At 34.0% G+C, this 20,218-nt stretch overlaps 1 protein-coding gene across 4 annotated transcripts in view; it reads left to right on the forward strand.

The window, feature by feature from the left end:
* SCYL2 (SCY1 like pseudokinase 2) overlaps positions 1-20,218 on the forward strand; it is a 63,252-nt gene that overhangs the window by 30,485 nt on the left and 12,549 nt on the right. For all 4 annotated transcript variants that reach the window (XM_025438719.3, XM_035699350.2, XM_035699346.2 and 1 more), the window contains 9 exons: positions 3,632-3,781; positions 5,868-6,089; positions 6,535-6,651; positions 7,228-7,353; positions 8,578-8,754; positions 10,282-10,404; positions 13,893-14,006; positions 17,961-18,093; positions 19,925-20,043. In XM_025438719.3, coding sequence (XP_025294504.1) covers positions 3,632-3,781; positions 5,868-6,089; positions 6,535-6,651; positions 7,228-7,353; positions 8,578-8,754; positions 10,282-10,404; positions 13,893-14,006; positions 17,961-18,093; positions 19,925-20,043 — 1,281 coding nt within the window. The remainder of the gene's footprint in view (positions 1-3,631; positions 3,782-5,867; positions 6,090-6,534; positions 6,652-7,227; positions 7,354-8,577; positions 8,755-10,281; positions 10,405-13,892; positions 14,007-17,960; positions 18,094-19,924; positions 20,044-20,218) is intronic.

The following is a 20,218-nucleotide window of genomic DNA, read 5'->3' on the forward strand; positions in this document are numbered from 1 at the left end:
CTAATTTCTCCATGTCTGCATTGACGTGTGTTACTTTGTAGTTTTTGATAGTAGCCATCCTAGTGGGAACAAGATGGTGGTAGATCGTTGTGGTTTTGATTTGCATTTTCTTAGGAGTTAGTGAATTTAAGCATCTTTTCATGAACTTATTGTCCATTTGGATATCTTCTTTGGGGAAGTGTCTATGTACGTCCTTAGCCTGTTTTTTAATCAGGTTAATTTGTTGTTGTTGAGTTGTAGGCATTTATTATTTACTCCAGATATTAACCTCAGTATATAATCAGATATGCGATTGGCAAATATTTTCTACCATTCTCTGGGTTGCATTTTCACTCTGTTGATTTTGTCCTTTGATGCATAAAAGTTTTTATTTTGGTATATCCAATTTATTTTTTCTTTCATTGCCTGTGCATTTGATGTCATATCGAATAAGTGGTTGCCAAATCCAGTATCATGAAGCTTTTCCTCTGTTTTCTCCTAAGAATTTTATGGTTTTAGTATTATGTTTAGGCTTTTGATTTACTTTAAGTTGATTTTTACATATGGTTTAAGGTAAGGGCCCAACCTAATTGTTTTGCCTATGGATATCAAATTTTCCCAGTAGCCTTTGTTGAAACTTCCATCCTTTACCCATTGAATGGCCATGGTACCTTTGTCAAAAATCATTTGACTTTTCTAGACTTGGAAAACTTTGTGTATTTTATAAATTATATTTGGGGAAATAAGCAGTTTTAAAAATGCAATTCTTTTTTTTTTTTTTTTTTTTAAATTTTTATTTATTCATGATAGTCACACAGAGAGAGAGAGAGAGAGAGAGAGAGAGGCAGAGACACAGGCAGAGGGAGAAACAGGCTCCATGCACCGGGAGCCCGACGCGGGACTCGATCCTGGGTCCCCAGGATCGCGCCCCGGGCCAAAGGCCGGCGCCAAACCGCTGCGCCACCCAGGGATCCCTGCAATTCTTATATGAATTTCATGGGTTCCAATGTGTTAGAACTGGAGAACATTCATTAGAGAGATATTAAGTCCTAATTGGTTATTATACTAGTTACTGAGGATAAATATTCAGGCAGTTAGTTGTAGCACATTACATCTTAGAGAGTGGTGAAAAATGAAACTGAAAAGATAGAAAAAGACCTTGTTGGTGATGGGGAATACCAAAGGATTTTTTTCTTTTTTAAAGATTTTATTTATTCTTGAGAGACACAGAGAAAGGCAAAGACCTTGGCAGAGGGAGAAGCAGGCTCCCTGTGGGGATCAGGCCCTGAACCAAAGGGTTTTAAGCAGTGTAAATGATCTGGTCTGATAGGCATTTTAGAAGTGCCATTCTAGAAGAGTGGAACTTGGGCATAGGGGATATACTACTATGTAGGGTTATTTTCAGAATCAAACATGTAAATTTATATAATTACTTAGCATAGTGCCTGCATGTAAAAATAGTTGATAGTTAAAAAGTCTTGCTCAAAAATCACATAAAGTACTAGAGGGATAGGGTGAAATTATGCAGAGTTAAATAGGCCCTGTTGACTGACTCTGGGGATGGGAATTGGGAATGGTGTGGAATCTAATATGATTTCCTGCATTTATTGAGATGTTAATATACCATCATTTGAAGTAATTTACCAGTGGGACCTACGTAGGTTTAGTGACTTGCTCAAAGTTGCGAGACTAGTAAGTAATGAAGTGGGAAAAGGAATCCAGATACTTTCTAAAATAATACTCTTTTTTGAGTATTTGAGTCAACTATTATTGACTTACCTTTGTATTGAAATTGTAAGGTTTTATTTATTTTTTTTTTAGAGAATTCTTTCTCATATCCATTCATTAAGCAAATATTTATTGGATAGCTATATGTCTAGCACAGTTCTGGGTGCTAAACGTATACCAGGGAAAAAAATGGACACAGATTCCTGCCTTTTAGAACTTATGTTCTCATGGGGGAAGAAAGACAATAAAATAAATAAATATTCAGTATATTAGATTATCATAAGTGCATGTGGAGAGAATAAGGGAAGGGAGAAGAGAGGATAGTTTGGAGGGGGAGGAAAATGTTGCACTTTTGAATGGGAGTAATCAGGAACTTTATAAATGAAAAGGGGACATTTGAGTAAAGATCTGAAAAAAATCAAAGAAGTGAGCCATCTAGATACCTAGGGAAAGAATGATTTAGGCAGGAAGGAAGAGCAAGTGCAAATTCCCTGAGACAGAATCATGTATGACATGTTCAAGGAATAGTGAAATACCTGGAGTGGTAGAGAGTAGTTAATAGGATTAGTAGTAGGAGACAAAATCAGAGAGTTAATGAGTGGCTAAGTCCTCTTAGGCCCTGAAAGCCAGAGAAATACTTTGAATTTTACTCTGAAAAAAAGGAAAGGCCTTTGAAAGGCTTTGAGCAGAAAGGTGACATGATCTGGTAGCTGCTTATTGAGAATTAAATTATGTTGAGGAGTATGAGCAGGAACAAAGAGGTGAAGTAGGTGGCTACTATAGTAATACAGGCCAGAGATGTGATGGTCGAGGGTAGGGAAAGTGGATCAAATTCTAAATATATTTTGGTGGTGTGGTGAAGGTATTGGAATTTGCGGATGCCTTTGTTATATAAGAAAAATAGAGTAGTGCAGGATAACTCAGAGGTTTTTGAAAAATGGAAAAGTGAATCAGTGACCAACGACTGATGTGGGGAAAAGACAACAGGAAGAGAGAACTGAATTGAAGGGGAGGCTCAGTTTTAGATTCTTTGAAAAATGAGATGCTTATAAAACATTCAAGGGGAGAGAAGTCAAGAAGGCAGTCAGATAATCAAGTCCGGACTTGAGAATAGAGGCCCAGCCTGGAGATAATGTAGGAACAGTCGACATCTGGATGGTATTGAATGTTGTGGGAACACTGAGAAAGAGTAGATGAACACTTCAGATGTCCAAACAGAGTCCACGAGTTTAGGGGACTGAGGAGGAACCAGCAGTGACCAGTGGAGTTGAGGGGAAACCTGGGAGACTGGTGTCCTGCAAGTCGGGAAGTGTTAGTTTGCCAAAATCTACCCCTGGAAACAGAAATCCAGCCTTCATTTTTGGTTAACAAATTCCATAGTAGTCTCAGGTACAAATATTAAAAAGACCAAATACTAAACCAATTTGAGAATATGTGACCATCAATTAACATGAAAACTGAGCACAATTCATAAAAACTGAATTTCAATATGAAGTATAAATACAGAAAAGTATCAAGAATTAGAATCAAATTGACAAAGAGTCCCTTGATATTTACTATCTGTAATGAGAACTGAAGATTCCTTCACATTTCAAATACAGAAACTGAGTAAGTTTGTATTGAGAAGTGATTTTAAATTATCTTTGATTTTACTTATGTTCATATAGAAAGGAACTTTAATAAAGAGTTGTACTCTGGTTTTATAACTGGGATCTTCCAACTAATGCTTAGATCATTGTGGCAACTGAGAATATCTACTCTTTTGCGTTTATGATGAAATTAAATTGTTCCCTGACATATAAAAAAAATCTTTTATTGAGAGAAGCAGCAATTACTATTTTTAAGAGACATTTTATTATTGTAATTGAGAGGGTCTTTATTTAATGTAAAAGTATCTCTCCTCCCCACCCTGCCCCATTTACAGGTTTCTGAAGGATTGTCATTTTTGCATAGCAGTGTGAAAATGGTCCATGGAAATATTACACCTGAAAATATAATTTTGAATAAAAGTGGAGCCTGGAAAATAATGGGCTTTGATTTTTGTGTATCATCAACCAATCCTTCTGAACAAGAGGTAATGAAGGTTTTCTAATTTTTTTTTAAAAAAGATTTTGAGTGATCTCTACAGCCAACGTGGGGCTTGAACTCTCCCATTCCTGAGATCCAGGATTGCATGCTCTACTGACTGAGCCAGCCACGTGCCCCAGTCTTCTGATTTTGTTCAAGCTGTGGAAATTTATGATACATCCAGAATGGACTAGAGAATTTATGTCTAAAACATTATATGTTCTCATTCATTTGGGGAATATAAATAATAGTGAAAGGGAATATAAGGGAAGGGAGAAGAAATGTGTGGGAAATATCAGAAAGGGAGACAGAACGTAAAGACTGCTAACTCTGGGAAACGAACTAGGGGTGGTAGAAGGGGAGGAGGGCGGGGGGTGGGAGTGAATGGGTGACGGGCACTGGGGGTTATTCTGTATGTTAGTAAATTGAACACCAATAAAAAATTAAAAAAAAAAGAGAGAATTTATGTCTGATAAATGTGTAGAAACAGGCTATGTGGTACAATGTAGGTTTAAATGTATAGCTTTATAGAAAATTTCTAGGGTTCATCTTACCTAAGAGTATTCTTTAGTTCATTAATTCCACAGTAGTGTTACTTGAGTAAAGGATGCTAGAGGTAAACAAATTTTTTTTAAATTAAAAAAATTTTTTTTAACTTAAAAAATTTTTTTTATTGGAGTTCAATTTGCCAACATATAGCATAACACCCAGTGCTCATCCCGACAAGTGCCCCCCTCATTGCCCATCACCCAGTCACTCCAACACCCCTCCCACCTCCCTTTCCACTACCCCTTGTTCGTTTCCCAGAATTAGGTGTCTCTCATGTTTTGTCATCCGTCACCCTCACTGATATTTTCACTCATTTTCTCTCCTTTCCCCTTTATTCCTTTTCACTATTTTTTATATTCCCTAAATGAATGAAACCATATAGTGTTTGTCCTTCTCTGATCGACTTATTTCACTCAACATAATACCCTCCAGTTCCATCCACTTAGAAGCAAATAGTGGGTATTTGTCATTTCTAATGGCTGAGTAATATTCCATTGTATACATATACCACATCTTCTTTATCCATTCATCTTCCGATGGACACCGAGGCTCCTTCCACAGTTTGGCTATTGTGGACATTGCTGCTATAAACATCAGGGTGCAGGTGTCTTGGTCTTTCACTGCATCTGTATCTTTGGGGTAAATCCCCAGCAGTGCAATTGCTGGGTCGTAGGGCAGATCTATTTTTAACTCTTTGAGGAACCTCCACATGAAGTAAACAAATTTGAGAACTATCAGGTTAAGTAGGTTTTTTTCCTGAGGATGTCAAATACACTAACAAACATTGTGCATCTCTAGCAAGTAAACACTTTTAAGGGAAGCAGAAAGAATTAGTATTGGTTGAGTATGTACTGTGGGTCAGACACTGTAGGTCCATTTTCTTCCCATGCATTCATTTAATCTTACAACAACCTTTTGAACCTGTTAACTAAATCACACAGCTAGATAGTGAAAGAATAAAGTTCCAAATAATAACCTGAGTCCATAAAAGTTGAAGCCTGTGTATCGTAGGACATAGGTTATACCTTTTCATATTCTTACTGCATCTTGTAGTGATAATTTGTCTGCTGGAGGAGACCCCCAATAATCTGATGGTTACAAGAGTTCTTTTTTTTTTAAATATTTATTTATTTTGAGGCGGGGGGAGCAATCAGAGGGGCAGGGGTAAAAGGAGAGAGAATCCCAAGCAGGCCCTGGGGTCAGGATGGAGTCCATTGTGGGGCTCGATCTCACAACCCTGAAATCCTGAGCCAAAATCAAGAGCTGGACGCTCAATGGACTGAGCCACCCAGGCACCCAGGTTGCAAGAGTTCTTATTCATATCTCTCAGTCTGTTTAGTGTCCTTTCCAGATTTGAGAATTTGAGAATTTCAGGATTGAAGGTGGTGGTGATTTTTTTTTTTTTTTTTTTTTTGGTGGTGATATTTTTACTTGCATGACTGAGTACAAATTTAAAACTAGGTTGCTACTGTTTGTTTGATAGTGGTTTTTTGTTTTAATTTGAGATATGTAGTCTATATAATCCCTTTTCTGTCTTTTTGTAGCCTAAGTTTCCTTGTAAAGAATGGGACCCAAATTTACCATCATTGTGTCTTCCAAATCCTGAATATTTGGCTCCTGAATACATACTTTCAGTGAGCTGTGAAACAGCCAGTGATATGTACTCACTAGGAACTGTCATGTATGCTGTATTTAATAAAGGAAAACCTATATTTGAAGTTAACAAGCAAGATATTTACAAGAGTTTTAGTAGGCAGTTGGATCAGGTAATTTGCCTTATATGTAAATATTTGCTTGCATTAAAAATGTTTAAGTGTTTCTTTGAGTTTTAAAAAAGTGTTCAGAAAATTCTCTAAAATGAGATATCTTATATTTTAAGTTTGCATAAAATCAACTTAACAAAAGTAATTCTGTAAATAATGAGGACTGAAATTTGTGATCACAACTTTAATTGTGGCATTTATTTACTAGAGTGAATACTGAACTATGATCTAAAATGCTGGGCATTTTGTTTCAGTAATAGAAACAATTTCAGGTATTGAAGGTTAGTATTTTAATTATCTTGCTACAGTTGAATTAGCGGTTTGTTCATTCTAACATATTTTTGAGTAAATTTCAAAAAAGACTTTTTAAAATAGACTATTGACTATAAATGCATTATCTTTTTGAATATTTTATATTCACATTTAATATTATCACTCTTTTAAATAGTTGAGTCGTTTAGGATCTAGTTCACTTTCAAATATACCTGAGGAAGTCCGTGAGCATGTAAAACTGCTGTTAAATGTAACTCCAACTGTAAGACCAGATGCAGATCAAATGACAAAGGTGAGTACACATGAATTTCTGCCTTAGGTGGAGGGACAACGAGTTAAAAGTAGATTAAGGGTTTCTAAAGCAAGATTTAGTCAGGTAGAGTCCCCAAATAACATGAGTATCCTTGAATGTGTTAAATATTTAACTTATTTTCATCTTAAACAGTTAGTTTATGTATGTAATTGCTCTGATATAAAATTAAGATTTCAAATAATCAGAGGTCTAATAGTCATGTAGGTATAGAAATTCTGGACACATGAATGCATAGCCTTCTAATTTACTCATGTAAGTGTGGATTTTAATAGATAAATGGTATTCTTTATGCTTTCAAGATAATTAATCTTTCAATATCTACTAGTTAGGTAAAATGTTACTGCCTAGCCAGCTCATAGATACTGACTTGAAAGTTTGAATTTGAAAATAAATTTGGTTATTACTTCCTTATTTTGATTTTTGTAATAAGAATTATTAAATGGTCATTAGTATTTTGCTAAATGTATCTGAATATTTTTTCACTATATTATGGCAGTTTCACGTATGAGAAGTACTTTAATATTTATCAAAATAATTTTATTTCCCTGTTTTTAGATTCCTTTCTTCGATGATGTTGGTGCAGTAACGCTGCAGTATTTTGATACCTTATTCCAAAGAGATAATCTTCAGAAATCACAGTTTTTCAAAGGACTCCCAAAAGTTCTACCAAAAATGCCCAAGGTTTGTTGTTGAACTTTTTTTTTTTTAATTATAGTCAAGATTATGTTTACTATATAATAACTCTTGCAGAAGAAATAAATGTAACTTTTGCTTTAGGTGCATTAATGACTATAGAAGGCTACAGACTGAAGCTGAAAATTTAGTGGACCTTTTTGACAGGGTCCAAAAATAATTTAAAAAATCACATAGATAAAAAGAATTAGAATACTACCTATGCAAAGGTAGCACTTGGACACTAAATATCAGGAGAGAAGTCCATAAGCTGTCATTGTGGAGATTATTGCTTCACCAGCAATTAAGGGGATACTTCTGTATTGATACTAGCTTCTCCAATTCCTTTATTTTTATTTATTTATTGATTTATTTTTGTAAAGACTTTATTTATTTATTCATAGAGACACACAGGGGGGCGGGGGCAGAGACACAGGCAGAGAGAGAAGCAGGCACTATGCAAAGAGCCTGACATGGGACTCGATCCAGGGTCTCCAGGATCACACCCTGGGCTGTAGGCGGCACTAAACCACTGCGCCACTGGGGCTGCCCTCCAATTCCTTTAACTGCCCTCTCAGGTTTATTAAATCATGAGTGTAATATAATATAAAAAATGTTGGTGAAGGCATTAGAAATCAGTGATCAGAATACTGGTGATATTCCTGTCTACAAAAATATTTCCAGTCTTTGATCTGTCAGATACTCATTGATTATGCACTGTTTGTCTAGCCCTTCATTTAGATGCTATGGAGAATAAAGAGGAAACCTAAAACACTGTTCTCACTCTCAAAGCTCTAGAGTATTTGTTAGATGGACTTAACATGCGTGAAACAATTAACAGTACAGAACAGTGTTTAAGTTGTGTGTTATGAATCATGAGTAATGAAGAGGAGAAAACATGTTAATAAAGACTAATGAGGGAAGATTTCCTAAAGGAATGGTGACCATATGTCTCCCTCTATCTGTAACATTCCCAAGTTATTTCTTTTGTCCTGACATAGTTAGCAGGAGCACCCCAATTTACTTCCAAAATGTCCTAGTTTCAACCGTAAATCATATGGTTATCTTCCCCAAAGGGATTGGAGATTTTATTTTATTTATTATTATTATTATTATTATTATTATTATTATTATATTATTTTTAGGGATTAGAGATTTTAGACTGTAACTTCAATATTAATACTAAAGACCTGAAGTTAAATTTAGTTTTATGAAAACATTTTTGCCTTTCAGCGTGTCATTGTGCAGAGAATTTTGCCTTGTTTGACTTCAGAATTTGTAAACCCTGACATGGTACCTTTTGTTTTGCCCAATGTTCTACTGATTGCCGAAGAATGCACCAAAGAAGAATATGTCAAATTAATTCTACCTGAACTTGGTCCTGTCTTTAAACAGCAGGAGCCAATCCAGGTATGTGTATAGGTACTCTTTCCTATTATTTAATGATATTAGTCAATGATGACTATCATTGAAAACGGAAGGAATGGGTATGCGACTTCTTAAAAAATGTGGTAAGTATAAGAGACTTTCTTTTCCATTAGTCAGAAGCAATTTTGTGTGTGTTTGAAGTGAACCATTGTTAAAATTATAATTAAACTTTACAAGTAAATGTCTATAGCTCTCCATAACTTACCATCTCAGAAAATAAATTGTAATGAGATGTTATACTCTTCTTATTGGCCTTATTAAAAGTTATAGGTTTGGGAAAAGAGATGTTATTTTTCTGCTGCACTTTTAAGTATTTGCTTTTTTGTTTTGTTTTGTTTTGTTATTTAGGGTCTTTAATTTGTAGATAGTTTATTATGCCAGTTGTTTCTCTTTATTTTACTGGTAACAAGTAAGTTTCACCAGAAGAAGAAAAATGCTTACAGCACCGTGGAAGTAATATGTGTATTATATGTGTGTACTGTAAGTGAAAATGTAATTAGTCTCTGATGTAGACTCTACTGTAATATTTATTTGTCAGATTCAAGGTAGTCTTGTATTTACAACCAGTAGAGTCACACACCTGTGTTTGAATCTGGTCTTCTTCATCCTTACTAGAAGTATGACTTGGACAAATCATTACTCTCTTAAAGCCTCTCTTTGCTCATTTCTAAAGCAAAAGTGTTGTTGAGATTAAATGAAATTTCTAGGTATATAGTAAATATTATTACATGTTTTTGCCACTGCATGGCAGGAGCTTATTAGTAAACCATCAACTACTTGGTTTAATGGTTCTATGACAAGTTTTTTATGGCCCTTCCTTTGAAAGGAGGGGGAGAGAAGGAAGTCTGTGCTAGTAAGGCAAGAGTTCCTATGGCTAAGAAGGGGCAGTGAGGGAACTGTAGGCTTTGAAGCAGAATTCCCCAAACCTGTCAGGACATTAGGAAGGAAAGTGGTGCGTGCAGCCACATGTTCACTCAGTATTCTGCATGAATAAAAGGGACAGTTTGTTCCTTATAATATAGGTATGGGTGGCAGCTAGGTGAGAAAACAAGTGATCTGGAACAAAAACTGTTTCCTTCTAGAATTTTTCATGACAGTCCCTTTCATTTCTGTACCTTTTCTTCTACTCTTAATCTTAGAAGCCAAGTAAATTTACTACTTTGGGATACCTGACTTTGTTGTTCTCAGGCTTTCTTTTTTTTCCTTTTTTTAATTCAGTAGATTTCCAGATAGTGGTAGTTATGAGTATGTGACGTATTACTGAAGATACATGAGAGTTAGGAAATTAGTCTTCATTTAAATGTTTAAACTGAGAGCAGAGGTTAAATATTGTGCTTCTGAATATGTAAGAAACTTGATTTGTATGTTTTTGTCTTCCATGCCTTCAGGCTAGCAACATGGTGAGTGTCAAGATATAAAACTAACTCTTCTGAAAATACTTTAAATTTTATCATATGTGAAATCTTATAAATTCTAGACTTTAATACATTGTTCCCCTTTTTTACACAGATTTTGTTAATTTTCTTACAAAAAATGGATTTGCTACTAACCAAAACTCCTCCTGATGAGATTAAGAACAGTGTCCTACCAATGGTTTACAGAGCACTAGAGGCTCCTTCCATTCAAATTCAGGTATAATATTTGATTTTTTTCTTTAATAATGATTTTGATTTTTAAAAAATTTTTTATTTTTAAGGCAAAAGAAAGAAGTATGTCTTGGGTTTGATTTGTAAAATCCTTTACATGAAACTCAATAGTGATATATATGAATCCATTGAATTGGATGGTTTACTGTTAACTAAAGTATACTTAGTATCTACTACTGTATCTGCTCCCAATTAATTTAAAGAATCAATTGACAAATACCTGTATTAATGAGGTAAAATTATTCATTACTTTCATTTATCAAAAATGTTGTATTCTGGAAGATTTGATTTATTATAGTTTGGATCAGTGTATCTTCTTCCTAAATGGTTAACTAACATAGGAATGAAAATGTCAAAGATACATGTGCCTTTTTTTATGAAAACATTAAGTAGGTACTCCCATAATTATAATTTTCTTTCATGCTTTGATAACTCAGTCTTCTAAGTGTTCCTTCTATACTGAAGTTAATTGTGTAGCAGGTAGATAGAAAACCAGACAGTAATTTAGTGTGACTATTCCTAATGTACATTTGTAGTCATGCTTTGTGACAAAGGTGATGTTAAACTGTTGTGTACTTTGCCAAAACTTTTAGTCCTTTGGCTTTGCTTAAAAGTTAGTTTGGTTCTGTAAGGCTATATGGTAAATAATTTTGGATCACTGTTAAAGTTTAATTTTTTCGATTTTTCTTTTTACTTTGGAAGATAAGTACTTATTTTAAGAACATCTCACTGCATAAATGGTTTTATATTTAAAGTTTCTTTGCCAGTATAGAAATCCTAGTAAAGAAAAGCAGAATTTTAATTTTTAAAAGCTATTGACCAAAGCCTTTTTTTTTTTTTTTTTTTTTTTTACTAATATGAACCTAGTATCAGGGGCACCCAGCTAGCTCAATCATTAGAGCATGTGATTCTTGATCACAGAGTTGTGAGTTTGAGCTCCATGTTGGGTGAAGAGATTACTTAAGAATAAGTGAAGTGAAACTAATACCACATGTATAAGGTCACTTTTTTGACTCATTTCAGTCTTTGTCTAAGTTCTTTTGTTCAAAGTTGTGAAATTGATGTTAAATTTTGTCCGTATAAGGTTATGCTTTTGACGTGAGAGGATTAGGGAAGGTGTACTTATTTCTACATTTTAGCTCTTTCCAAAGGAGTTGTGAATTATTGCTTCCTAAAACTTTCCCCACAGGCCTTGGTCACCAACCTGTGAAATTAGTCAGTGAAATTATAGTCAGTGAAATTAAGAAAGAGAGAAAAGGCATGAAAGCCCATTTTTCTTCCTAAGGGGATTCATTTAGCCAATCAGTATTGGCCAATAAGTATTTATTAAAATAGTTAATATTTAATCCAGATTAACCTGTGCAACTTCGCTGAATTTTCCAAACCAGCATTTCTTGTATCATTCAATATAAGTCTTCAGTCACCAATCCAGCTAATTAGTATCAGCATTGCTCGGTGGAGTCTGATAAAAAAAGACTAATAAGCTTTGGGAGAATCCTAGAGCAAGAGTAAGAAACATCTTTTCAAGTTTCATGCAAGTAGAAGACTAGAAAGTAACTTCTGAAATTCATTTTTGGGGTGATATTTATAAAGTGAAATTTGATTAAAAATATTTAAGAGGCTAAAGAGTTTAGAAAAGTATTTGGGAAAGTAGAGATGGTTTACCAAAGTTAGGATGCTTAGAGGCATGAACAGGAATAATATATGTGAACCAATTTAAAACATTTTTACCTTTAAAATTAAAGACAGAAGCTGTGTTTATTCTCCTCTCTCCACCATCAGTTATAAAGTATATACTACGAGACAGAGAATACTGAGAATGAGCAGATGACTTCCTTGAGTTTGATTTCTTTCAGTCTCCTTCATAGGTTCTTGATTGTATTTCCTCGGAAGAGCTCTTCCTCCCGTCCTTTAGCTAAATGATTTAGACATAATTTAAGATTTGCCTCTTTTTAACCTACTGCTAGATTATACAGTACAATGCACATGCATGCCCACTGTCTTGAATTAAAGGCTGACCTTCCCTACAGACACAGCCTCTGGTAACAGGAGCACAGTGTCTCATGAACTATTCATCCTTGCGTATTCTCTCCCATCTGTGGAAAATGGTCCTGTGTGATTGTAGCTTGTACTTCTTATCCTCAAGTTATGTCACCCACTTATTTATTGTGGCTCTAAGTGGATATAAATATATAACTCTTATATCTGCCTCTTGGAAATCTGAGAATAAAGCAAATAAAATATGTGGCCATTGTTTTGATAACAAATTCTTAGTAGTTAATTCATTTCTTTCTGCTAACGACAAATGAATGTCTTTAAGCATACCAAAGTTTGTCCAGCTCTTTCCCTGATACATATTTATGCCACATTTAGTCCCCCTTCCTCTAGTCCCCCCCTCTTTTCCTCTTAGCTTCTTATTCAGAGTTCCCAGTTACAGTCATTTACATTAGGGCCAGCATTGGCTAACAATGTTGTAAATAACCTTTTCCTGTTTCTGTGACTTATACTTGCTTAAGTTTCAGAATTTGGAAGTATGTAAAAATATAAAGAAAATCAAAATCCAGGAACCCTGGGTGGTACAGCGGTTTAGCACCTGCCTTTGGCCTAGGGCATGATCCTGGAGATCCAGGATCGAATCCCATGTTGGGCTCCCGGTGCATGGAGCCTGCTTCTCCCTCTGCCTGTGTCTCTGCCTCTCTCTCTCTCTCTGTGTGACTATCATAAATAAATAAATAAATAAATAAATAAATAAATAAATAAATAAATAAAAAGAAGAAGAAGAAAAGAAAAATCCTCTCTCAGAGATGTCCAGAGTTAACATTTCCAGATGTCCAGAGTTAACATTTCCAGATCTATCCTTGAGTCTTTCTCCCTAAGCCTATAGACAGACACATGTACATACACATTTTCAAAATCGGGGTTATATAATAGTATCTTATTGCATTTCCCCCCAGTATAATTAAATTATCTTTTAAAATATATTAAAGAAAATGTTTGTATTATATTCTGTCATAAGGATATATGTTAACAGCTAGGAAATCCCTTATTTAAGAGGAATAGTTTTATGTCACATTGTACTTCATTGTCCGTCATGTGTACTTGCTAGTCCCTCAAAGATAGCAAAACTTAGGTGTTCCCATTTTTAAATAATAAATGATGAGGTGTGTTATCAGGGAAAGAAATTAGGAACGCGACCAAGGAAATGTTGTTACCATATGCTAGCTTATATGACCTTGCATGATTTTGAGGATGGTCTTTTGAGTCTGTTTCCTCATATGTAAAGTTGAAAACTAATGATAACTGTTCTTTCAAATAGTTATTGAAAGGAGTAAATGATATAATGTACATGAAAGTTTATTTCAAACTATGTGACAAATTAAATTAGCCTTGCAAATACAAAATGTTTTTTAATATGTGAGAGAAAAGGTGAAGAGAATCTTTCCTTAAGATTGAGTTGGTGTATTTTCTTAACAGGAACTCTGTTTAAACATCATTCCAACCTTTGCGAATCTTATAGACTACCCATCCATGAAAAATGCTTTGATTCCAAGAATTAAAAATGCATGTCTGCAAACGTCTTCTCTTGCTGTAAGTAATTGCATTTTAATTTTTGCTTTTCTTTAACTTCTTATTGTTTTAAATTATTTTCTTATTGCTAAATAACCCTTTTATAGTTTGTATATATATATATATATTTCATCTTAGCTGTAGATAACCTTTATATAGTACTATAAAAGCGAGCAGTGACTGTAGTTTTCCCTGATACATAATTTTGCAATATTGCATCCCTGACCTCCCATCCCTTAACTTTGAGTTCTCCAATAGAAAATTTGAGTAATTTTTCTTTCTTAATACTTTTCTGCTTTAATTCATAATTTATTTTGTTGGTAGTTTTAAAATAATCATGAGAGTTTAACTTGGTGTATAAGCCTAAAAACTTTTTGAACAGCTTCTTTTTATAAATTGTCTTTATTTTTAGTCATCTATTTCTGTACTTTTTATCTACCACCTTACTTGCCTACTTTAGAAAAAATAAGGGTACAGTAAAGCAATACATTAATAAGCATACAAGTGGGGGGAAATACTTGTGCTCAAAAATCTAGGTCAAAGGCAGATGACTCCTTTGAATATAGAATTTTGAGAGTTTTTTTTTTTTTTTTTAATTTTGAGAGTTAATAGTTGGTAGTCAGGGAAGTAGTAAATAACAATAAGTAACAGCTCTCATTATCTCATATTGGGAAGAATATATATTCCCAGCCTTTTCTCTGACAGTAGATCATAAGAATTTATCCACAGATAATTCTTTATTAGAGGTAACATTGAACATTCCCTTCAAATAGTAGTTTTGGAAAAGAGGAAGAAATGTCCTTTGTTCATCTGATCAGTTCTTTGTATTGATGTTTGATAATGGTCATGTTATTAAATTTGCATTTTGCAAATACAGTTCTTTAGAGATCTCTTCTATCTTAGGTGCAATGAAAATTTAAATATAAGCATTTGTGGCTTAAGCTTTAACTTAAGACAAAAGCTATTTATTTATTTATTTATTTATTTATTTATTTATTTATTTATTTATTTTTAAGACAAAAGCAATTTAAATGGCATTTTACCTTATAATGATCTAATCTATTTTAGTTCATGGGTTTCTTTTTTGGGTAGGGTGGTGGTGGTGGGGTTGTATAAAGGTTCTGAGATGGAAAACAACACCAAAATAGGAAAAAATAACATTGTTTACCAAAATGAACAAGTGTGAAATGAAGTCAAGAAACCTGAGCTCCTGGGGATCCCTGGGTGGCTCAGTGGTTCAGCGCCTGCCTTTGGCCGAGGGCATGATCCTGGAGTCCCGGGATCTAGTCTCATGTCAGCCTTCCGACATGGAGCCTACTTCTCCCTCTGCTTGTGTCTCTGCCTCTCTCTCTCTCTCTCTCTCTCTGTCTATCATGAATAAATAAATAAAATCTTAAAAAAAAAACAAAAGGAAATCCGAGTTCTTATTCTGACTCTGCTACTAACTGACCTGTGGCATTGGGCAAGTTACTCTAGCCCTCTGAGTCTTTTTCTTCATAAAAGTTAAAAGTATTTGAAATTCAGTTCTCTTCCCTAAAATTTTCTAAATTTTATGATTGAATTTTTGAAATAGATGGTAATACAATACAGCTTAAAATTTCATTTTCAAAATGCCCTTTAAAAATCTGTAGGCACCTGGCTGACTTGGTCAGTAGGGCATGTGACTCGTGATTTTGAAGTTTTAAGTTCAAGCTCCATGTTGGTTATAGAGATGACTTAAAATAAAATAAAAAATAGGGCAGCCCTGGTGGCGCAGCGGTTTAGCACCACCTGCAGTCTAGGGTGTGATCCTGGGGTCACCGGATCAAGTCCCGCATCGGGCTCCCTGCATGGAGCCTGCTTCTCCCTCTGCCTGTGTCTCTGCTTCTCTCTCTCTGTCTCTATGAATAAATAAATAACATTTCAAAAAAAATAAAAATAAAAATAAAATAAAATAAAATAAAAAATAAAATCTTAAAAAAACCCCATAAGTCGTACTGTATTTTATGGTGGCATAGATTTATTTTAGCATACTTATGTCAAAGTACATGTTCTATTTCAGTTCTAAGTATTTATGCAGAACGAGTGGGAAGCACTGATACTTAACTGATCTGAATTGATGCCTGGGGATGTCTTTTTAAGATGCCAACTGAGCCATTAAAGACATGATTACAAAGAGTTACACTGAATGTATTTATTTAGAGCAGTAACCCTGGAGTGGGTTTGCATTTTTTATATCATGTATAGTGCTCCTATTTTCAGAGGGACAACTGTGAGTTGTGAATTGCATTCATAGACATAGATCTCTAAGGTTAAAAATTTCTAACTGGGAAATTAGTGAAACATGCGTTATAAGTTAGAATTGTATTTTAATACTGTTTCCTGAAAGAAAAGAAAAATAAATTCTACACAGAGGTAGGTAAAATGCTCCAAGAGTTCTATTTCTTCATGATTTACATGACTAATATTTTATATTAAAAATAAAAAATTGGGATCCCTGGGTGGCGCAGCGGTTTGGCGCCTGCCTTTGGCCCAGGGTGCGATCCTTGAGACCCAGGATCGAATCCCACGTCAGGCTCCCTGCATGGAGCCTGCTTCTCCCTCTGCCTGTGTCTCTGCCCGTCTCTCTCTCTCTCTGTGACTATCATAAGTAAATAAAAATTAAAAAAAAATCCAAACAAACAAACAAACAAATCCTACGTCGGGCTCCCGGTGCATGGAGCCTGCTTCTCCCTCTGCCTATGTCTCTCTGCCTCTCTCTCTCTCTCACTGTGTGCCTATCATAAATAAATTAAAAAAAAATTAAAAAAAATAAATAAAATAAAAAAATAAATTAAACTAGTATGTCTAACTTGACACACATACACACACACATAAAGAATGTAGCAAATCCTTTTATAACACTGATTCTAAGAACAAATCAATTTGTTAGAATTAGAATTCTAATTAGAATTCTAATTAGAAATCTTTTTGAATTTGTAATATCCCTTATGTTTGAATTTCAGAAAACAGTTATACTTTTTCAAAAAATTTTACCATCTTTCTTGTAGATACGCTTTTGTTTTTAACCAACTAAATTATTTTCTGCTTTTCTTAGTTTTGTGGGGTTTTTTTTGTTTGTTTGTTTTTGGAAATTGAAATTTAAGTGATAGGATCCTGACTCAAGATACTAGTTTTAAAAAATTGAAATATAATTGACGTACAGTGTTAGATTAGTTTCAAATGTATAATACAATAATTGAACAATTCTAAACGTTCCTCAGTGCTCATCACGATAAATATACTCTTGATCCCCTTTATTTCACCCAGCCTCCAGTCCCCCACCCACCTTTGGCAACCATCAGTTTTTTATATTTAACAGTGTGGTGTGTTTTTTGCTTTGTCTTTTTTCTCTAAGTATTTTATCTTAACATATTCAAGCTAAAAAAATAGGGTGTGAAGCATTTATCAAAATTGTCAAGTGAATATATAGAATTTTGATAAAAGAGCTCTTAAGTATCTGTGTTAAAGATATATTTAGAAATAGAAAACTTTATGTAGGGTAAAATATAGTTTTCACATGTTGAAATATTTAAGAATGAATTAAATCTGAGTTATAAATAAACTACTTGAAGCCTAGTAAAATTGGTCACTTGGTAGGAGAATGTAGCCCTTTTAATAATTCAGATATCCCCAAAGAAATATTGTTAGTAAATACATGTATAGTAAAGCTTCTCTAATCCTAATCACTTCATTTAAAAGGATACAAAATTGAAGTCATCCCTTAGCTAACTAGTACCAGTGTCCTGGTAAAGCAATAATAAATTCTGAAACAAGTCCAGGGGAGTTAATAAATATGTGGATTTCTTATGTTAATAAAGGACGAAAGCTTTAAAACCTACTTTTATTGAAATTTTAACATATATATTTACATATGAAGATTAAATTTATAGTTTAACATTTTGTTCTAGATTGTAAAGACTTTAAATGACTAATGCAATTTACCTCTTTTAATAGGTTCGTGTAAATTCATTAGTGTGCTTAGGAAAGATTTTGGAATACTTGGATAAGTGGTTTGTACTTGATGATATCCTGCCCTTCTTACAACAGATTCCATCCAAGGAACCTGCAGTCCTCATGGGAATTTTAGGTAGCTGAAAACTTAATGTCATTTGATGCTACTTTTTTGTTTTATAGTCATGCAAGTGAATTTTCCAAATTACAAAACCTTTGGTATCATTTTCTCAAGTATATGGCATTTAGTAATTGAAGAATGATGGGATAAATACTGTGATATAACTTCTTTGTGTTAATTTTAGCAAAAACTGTAGAACCTTCCTTGACATTTACAAAAGAATTAGACATTTGGGAATCCTAGCTTCACAAATAATCATGATCACATGTAGTTTTCCCTGTAAAATGATACCAAATAAGAGAGGCAAACTAAGCTGCTTGAAATGCTGATACCAGTCTTAATAGTAATACTTGTTGGTTATTTGGTACCCATTTTGTAAAAAGTACTATACTATTTTCTCTGCATTATCTCATTTTATCCCCTCCAAATTCCAGTCAGAGAGGTACTATTATTTCTGCTTTACAGTAAGGAAATTGAGGCCCAGAGTTTAAGTTAGTTATCCAAGAAAACACAACTGATAAGTGGTAGAGCTGGTTTTTAATTTGTATATGTTCAGATCTTAACCAGTATGTTTCACAACTGAGTGATGTGCTGATAAAGCATATCAGCCTTACAGCATTTCTATCCTATCAGCATAATTACAAATTACTTTGTCAAGAAACTCTAAAATTGTTTATTAGTTAAAGCTTTGATGGTCTAGTCTGGAAATGCTGAGGTTCTGCTATACTCCTGGAAACAGACATAATTGTAGAATCATAAAACATTAACAAGTTTACTTTTTACTAAATTTAAAGTTTGTTAATTTTGAAGAAAAACCAAATTACTCAGCTGTGTATTTTTAACACCTACTATAATGCCTATAGAAAGTCCTCAGTAAATATTTGTAGGAATGGTCAGCAAATAATTTATTGTGGACCTCTGTAGACATGGGATATGGTATGAAATTTTTAGGCTCAAAGAAATTAGTCTTCTTGAAAAGGAGTTTGGCATAGCAGAAAGAGCCCTAGCTCCAGTCCTGGCTGTGTCCGTTCCTAGAATGACTTTGAAAAGTTGCTTCATCTGTCAGATGAAGATGAAAATGCATCATTATGGGAGTCTTATGAGAATTCACTGAGAAAATGGGAAGGGAAAAGTAATGAGCATAGCAAATAAGTGCCTAGTAAATGAGCATTTAGTAGGTGTTCAATAAAGTTACTCTTTGAGTATATAAATGAAGTATACATTAACAGGAAAGTGACAGGATATGGTATGTTCTAAGGATATGGATTATACACAGAACACAACAGTCACCAAATGAGAAACAAATGTGCTCAGTTTACCAAATGAAGGCTTTGTGGAATAGGGGTAATAAGCAGAGTCTTGAAATTTGAGTAAATTACTATAGGGAAGGATCAGGTGGAGGTGAATTAAATTATTAAAGTTTCAAATATGTTAAGTCCAATTAGTTAAGCAAATGAAGCTTTAAGACCTACACTCACACACTTGTGAAGTAGAGGTCTCAAGTTTGAGTGACAAGTCTGAACATATATATTCAGATATTTTCAGTATAGAGGGTCATTCTGTAACCTTGCTGCTGCATTAAGGCTTTTGGTGTTACGCTGACATTAAATGTGCTCTTAAGCCAAAAGAATTCATGATAAATATGTCATGGTGTTTAAATCAAAACTGGTGATAAAGCTGAAATCATCCTGATCCATATGTAAGAGCATTCTCATTCTAGGCACTGGCAAGAAAAAGTTTGTAATTATACTGATTATCAAGAGATTTCATGTAGATACAGTATTTTCCTAATGTCTATTAATATGTGGTATTGAACTATAAAATTTGTCTCATTCTTTTCTATCAGGTATTTACAAATGTACTTTTACTCATAAGAAGTTGGGAATCACCAAAGAACAGTTGGCTGGAAAAGTATTGCCTCATCTGATTCCCCTGAGTATTGAAAATAATCTTAATCTCAATCAGGTAGGAATAGTTTTGTGCTTTATTCAGTTTATCCAGCTTACTGTTTTCTTGGCATTAAATATATAAATATAATATGTTTAAATGTTGCTAAAACAAGGAAAAATATGCCACAGAGTTCAATAAAGAAAGTTTGTGGATTCAAAGTAAGCAGTATGTGAATTGGAAGGATAGATTA

This window comes from Canis lupus, chromosome 15 (genome assembly GCF_003254725.2).
Source record: "Canis lupus dingo isolate Sandy chromosome 15, ASM325472v2, whole genome shotgun sequence".
Lineage (NCBI taxonomy): Eukaryota > Metazoa > Chordata > Mammalia > Carnivora > Canidae > Canis > Canis lupus.